The sequence below is a fragment of the Limulus polyphemus genome, unplaced genomic scaffold (assembly GCF_000517525.1).
Source record: "Limulus polyphemus unplaced genomic scaffold, Limulus_polyphemus-2.1.2 Scaffold1275, whole genome shotgun sequence".
Classification (NCBI taxonomy): domain Eukaryota; kingdom Metazoa; phylum Arthropoda; class Merostomata; order Xiphosura; family Limulidae; genus Limulus; species Limulus polyphemus.
Genome location: NW_013666885.1, coordinates 178,995 through 184,671, shown reverse-complemented (window position 1 = coordinate 184,671; position 5,677 = coordinate 178,995). Strand labels below are relative to the sequence as shown.

The window sequence follows — 5,677 nt, the reverse complement described above, 5'->3', positions numbered from 1 at the left end:
CTTTAATATAACCAAGAAACTAAGCAGTCCTTCACCAAATTTGAGGGTCATGTGCTTATTGTATTCTGTGATTTTTAATTCTTATTTACAGGAAGGGCATGGGTATTTGTTTATTTTTTTCCAGAAAGAAACGAAATAAAAATCCTGCTGAACAAAAAGACTTATTATGGGAGAAATTTCATTCAAATATTTTAAGCTTATTGTCACCTCTCCAAAAGCACCAGAATAAGTTATCCGATTCCTTAATAGAATTAGTCACCTCACATCATCCCTCTATGTCAGAGGGTTTAGAAAAGACAAAATCCCTCCTCAAGTTTTCCGCCACCAGAGTAAGGTAAACAATAAATATTTGGCTGTTTTATACCATCCCCAGGTATCACAAAACATGAACAAATATTAGAAAGACAAATTCTCTCCTCAAATTCCAAATCAGGTTCCTTCAGCTTTGGGTGATGTATACGCTCACACTATTGGACAAGGGTAAGTCGCGTGCGGCTGCGCACATGAGTTCTGCTGCGAAGGTAGGCAACAGCGAGGCAGGTGGTTTGTGAGCAAATTTAATAGTTCTTGTCTTTCCAGTTCCAAGTTGTGGATTTCCGTTCTTAAAGCAACGTTATTTACCTCAAGATGATCCGACTCCTAGAAAAGACAACACAAATTAGATTGAAAGAAAAAAGTGGTGTACATTATTTGTATTGACACCAAACAAGAGCGTTGTAGAAGTATGAAGATCCCCCCCCCCTCCAGGATGATGTATAAATATGGGTCTATTTCATTATATTTCCATGTTTCGGAAATTTTATTGAAAAATTTTAAAACTTTATTAAATTGAAATAAATTAAATTACTGAGTTAAGTTTTGACCAAGATGCGTATTTTGCGTAATATATAGTTTGAGCCAAAAATAAAGAATATCTACTTAACTCCTTTACACAAAATCAAATATAAAAATAATTATTTATAAGATATAAACTAAGACATCTCTAAATCATTCCTAAGACAGAAACGAATAAAAGTTTTTCATTAAGCACACAGAGATCGTTACAATAGAAAAACAAAATATACAGTTTAGCATGTTAGCCTTTGTCAGACAGAAACTTTAACAATATATAATATACAGAAAAACAAGTGCCCCAGAGATACAGTGGTATGTCTGCGGACTTACAAGGCTAGAAACCGGGTTTCGATACTCGTGATGGGCAGAGCACAGATAGCCCATTAATAAATTACAGATAAACAAACAAAAAAAACAAAATATACAGTTCGGCATGTTAGTCTTTATCAGGCAGAAACCGTTACAATATAAAGTATACAGAGGAACAAAATATATAGATCATTAGCCTTTATCAGGCAGAAACCGTTACTATATAGAGGAACAAAATATAAAATATAATTAGCCTTTGTCAGGCAGAAACCGTTACAATATACAGTATATAGAAAAACAAACTGCAAAGTTCAACATTCTAACCTTCATCAGGCAGAAAATGGCAGAGCAAGTTACAGTTCATTAGGAAGAAATTAGCTCAATCAACCGTGAAAATACAAGTACAAAAAGCAACATTCAAGAAGCAGAAATCAGTACAGCACATCCGTATCTAATTTCAAAAGATCAGTAAAGTACACTAACATTCGCTAAAAATAAACCGGTATAACACTCCAGCATTCACTACCCAGAAGTCACTAAGCAGAAACTGATATAATATACCTGTGTTTATTAATAAGTAATCGGTATAACACAAGTATTCATTGAGAAGTAACTGGTATAACACACCAATATTCACTATGCAAAAGTCCATTAAAGTACAAGTCTACTGGTGTTCATTAAGAAGAAACCGGTGTAGCATAACAGTATTCAATATGCAAAAGTCTACTAGTATTCATTAAGAAGAAACGGGTATAGCACACCAGTATTCATAGTGCAAAAGTCCATTAAAGTACAAGTCTACTGGTATTCATTAACAAGAAACCGGTATAGCATAACAGTATTCACTATGCAAAAGTCTACTAGTGTTCATTAAGAAATAACTAGTGTAACAAACAAGTATTCATTATGCAAAAGTCCATTAACATATAATTACAATAGTATTCATTAAGAAGAAACTGGAATGGTGCATGAACGTGTAAAATATGTATACGTTTATATATGTTATAAAAAAGAAATTCGCCGAACCAGATACGTTATGGTTTTATTTTAATCTCGCATGTTACTTACTATAGCTAGTTTATGCGTCCTTTCCTTCTTCTTGTTCCTGCATTTAGTGGCTGCTATCTTGTTCCTCTCCCTTCTCCTCCTCCTCCTCATTTCATCCTCTTCCGTGAGCTATATATGATGAGATTGGAGATTAGTGGATAAAAAATTTTTTAATCCATTTAACAAGTATTGTCATAACATGAACCCGCGAGTCACTAATCAGCACTTGTAAGTACGTAATAGTCCTAAAAAAGTTCGAATTCTTATTAAAGACCACTTTTATATCTCCAAGCCTATTTGCTTAGAAATTCAAAATGCAAAATTTAAAATGAGGCGTTTTATCATTATCGGTTAGGACAGGTATATAATTGAACAAAGAAAACTACAGGTCAGCTTATAAGATATTCTTAGTTAAATACAGCTTATTTCAATCTAAGTTTATTTGTGTACATTTATGAGGCTTGCTTGAAAATTAAGAATAAACTTTACATGGGACCACTAATAATGAAATAGAGGCGACCGCACTGTCTTTGCAAGAAACAATACTCCGGTTCATAATTTATGCTAAATAAACCCCAAGATATTAACTCTAACAGATGTACCGACAAATAGAACAAAGAGGTTTTAAACAATTATTTCAAATAATGTAATTATGTATGTACAGTCTCCCGGTGGTACTGCGGTAAGTCTACAGATTTACAACGCTAAATTCAGGCGTTCGATTCCCCCTCGGTAGATACATCAAATAGTCCGATGTAGCTTTGCTATAAAAAATAACACACTTATAGACGATATCTGGACTTTATAATAGTTGTACTAAAGATTAAAAATACTATGTTGCCAAGGAGATAATTATGAACCCGTAAAGCCTGCTGATAATGGACTCGTTTTTACGAAGTCACGTGTTTCTGTATATATCAGCTTTATACACGAGGAACTTTATTCCTCTTTCGCGCGGACTGTAATATGAACATAATGAAGGTAAAATTCAAGACAAAAAAAAACAGGAAGAAATTCGATTTTTTATGCACAAAAATAACGGAAAGTGGCCGCATGCGATATCAGCGCACCCTGGTACGTCGAAAAGAGACGATTAATCACTCAGATGCCAAAGCGACATCTTCTGGTGGTAAAGATAGTCGGGTATAGTTTTTCTCAAGCGCGAGTATCTAGCTGAGTTTTTATATGAATACTGGAGAGAAGGAAATACACACACACACACACACACACACCAATGCTGGAGAACACGTCAGTATATAAAAATTTGCCATATCAAAGTACGGGCATAGTGAACCTGATATTCTCCCTCTCTCTTGGATTTTACTTTAAGACTGATAATTAGCGGTGACTACAACGTTGTGGAAAAATACTGTACGGTTCATTACCAGAATCCCTAAAGTGTGAAGTTGGGAAGTGTTGCCATGGCAGCAGCGTAACGGACTGGTTTATATCTACAGCAGTGAGAACAGCTCTAAGAAAAGAAAAGAAAAAACATGTATAATCTAACGTTATCGTACACAATCGAAACGTCAAAGTTTCAGTAGATTTGTATCAAAGTTTGCACGTTAGAAACTAGCCCATATATTTCTGTGTGTCATATTCTACTTCTTGAGCTCTGATTTCACATATGATTCAAGTCACATATACAGAATTTCATGTTCTTATCCTAAAAAAAAAACAAAAAAAACCAACAACAATAACAACCAAAACATCAGCCAATAAGAACGTAAGGTACGCGTTTTGTAGACAGATTATTCCAAGTATTAGAACTCTCGGCCAAGACAACATTAATACTCCTTTTATCGCTCTGCATATATATATATATACGAGTATATATATGATCATGTTTTATACACTGTTTATTTGTTCTTTGACAATATATTATCATATTAATTAAATATTATCATATTAATCAATAATGTTTTTGTTTTTTGTATGGTGATGTGATATCAACAGTTTACATCGTCGTAAATTTCTTGGTATATATATATTATCTGCCGCGTCTGTAAGCTTATTTTCTGTATCCAGGTGAGCTTTCTTGCTCGTGCTAAGTCAAAATTCAATCACATTAACTTCAATAGTGTAGTAGAGTTGTGAAAAAAAGGAATTTTGTCGCTCTTATAAATTCGAAAATATCTAGTTATTGTTCTCTTAGTTTCCTAATACATCCTCATTTTTATCTTTACATTAAACATCATTATAAGCGCTTACTTTTCTTTCTAAAACACTTAACTGTAGTTATAACACTGATTTTAGTATGTGTAAATTTTGACTTCTCGTGTTTCATATAACCGTATATTTTTAGATTGTTTAGTACATTTAGGTATGTCTTCATTCTCCTAATCTCACTTACATGTTAAAAAAGTCTCATGTATTTTTATATATATATTGAACGAGAAGCGATAAAAAAACCTACACCAGACTCTAAACACATTAAAACTTTATGGAAAAGTGATTCTACATTTTTTATTTGTTTGTTGTAAGCACAAAGTTACACAATGGGCTATCGGTGCTGTTTCCACCACGGGTATCGAAACCCGTCTTTAGACGTGATAAACCTCCAGAATGTTCATTGAGCCATTGGGGGCAAGAGTGATTATGATCTTCGATCTTAAAAAAAAAAAAGAACGAAAAAAGTCCGGATGTTCAAAGCTGGCGATTATCTAGATCAAAATTTGTAATACCACTCTTCAAAAACAAATCTTATACACCATACTTGGTATTGCATTGTATTGTATAGGTATAACACTAGTATTTGAGTATTTGTTTTATTTTTTATTGCCTTATAGAATCTAAAACATAAGTTAATTTTCTACAAGACTTCATATTCTATCAAAAATTCACGTTTGGGAATTCTTTAAGTACCAACCTAATGTATTTTCCTCGTACCTGTATGTTATATATATGTGTATGTATATAAATCTATGTATATATATTTTTATAAAGCTAAACACTGAGACTGATGTTTTTGGAATTCAAGAAAAAAAAACGCATGTTGGTACTTTAGATCCGTTTATCTAGAATGAAAAAATGACTCAAAAGCACATTTACTTATCCATGTGACTCGATAAGGAGGGGTTTAAAAGCTCAAGGTTATAATACGTTTAGATAACGTTATCTCTCATTCCCCCCGAAAAAGGGTCAAGGTAGAATAAACTGCTGGCTCGGAGACTGTTTGTCTACGAAATTTACTTTATAGTTTTTTGAAATGGTTTACAGGGTAGCTAAAAAAGGAAAGGCGAAACAATAGTTCAATGTATTCATTACGTCTTCCAGATGATTTTAACATAAATAAATAATAACTTCTCTCCTTAATAGATAGATAGAAATTAAGATAGGCGGACAGGTAAGAGACACGAAGATTATTTGTTTTGAATTTCGCGCAAAGCTACACGAGGGCTATCTGCGCTAGCCGTCCCTAATTTAGCAGTGTAAGACTAGAGGGAAGGCAGCTTTCCATGAGCACGCACTGCCAATGTTTGGGCTT

General features: G+C 33.5%; 1 protein-coding gene across 1 annotated transcript in view; it reads right to left on the bottom strand.

Annotated features, from left to right (window-relative positions):
• Positions 1-226: 226 nt before the first annotated feature.
• The window catches only part of LOC106462885 (jun dimerization protein 2-like), a 54,154-nt gene continuing 48,703 nt past the window's right edge, over positions 227-5,677 (bottom strand). Inside the window, exons 3-4 of the mRNA XM_013922851.2 lie at positions 2,212-2,319; positions 227-639 (exon numbers count right to left, since the gene is read on the bottom strand). Coding sequence (XP_013778305.1) covers positions 463-639; positions 2,212-2,319 — 285 coding nt within the window. The 3' untranslated portion in view covers positions 227-462. The remainder of the gene's footprint in view (positions 640-2,211; positions 2,320-5,677) is intronic.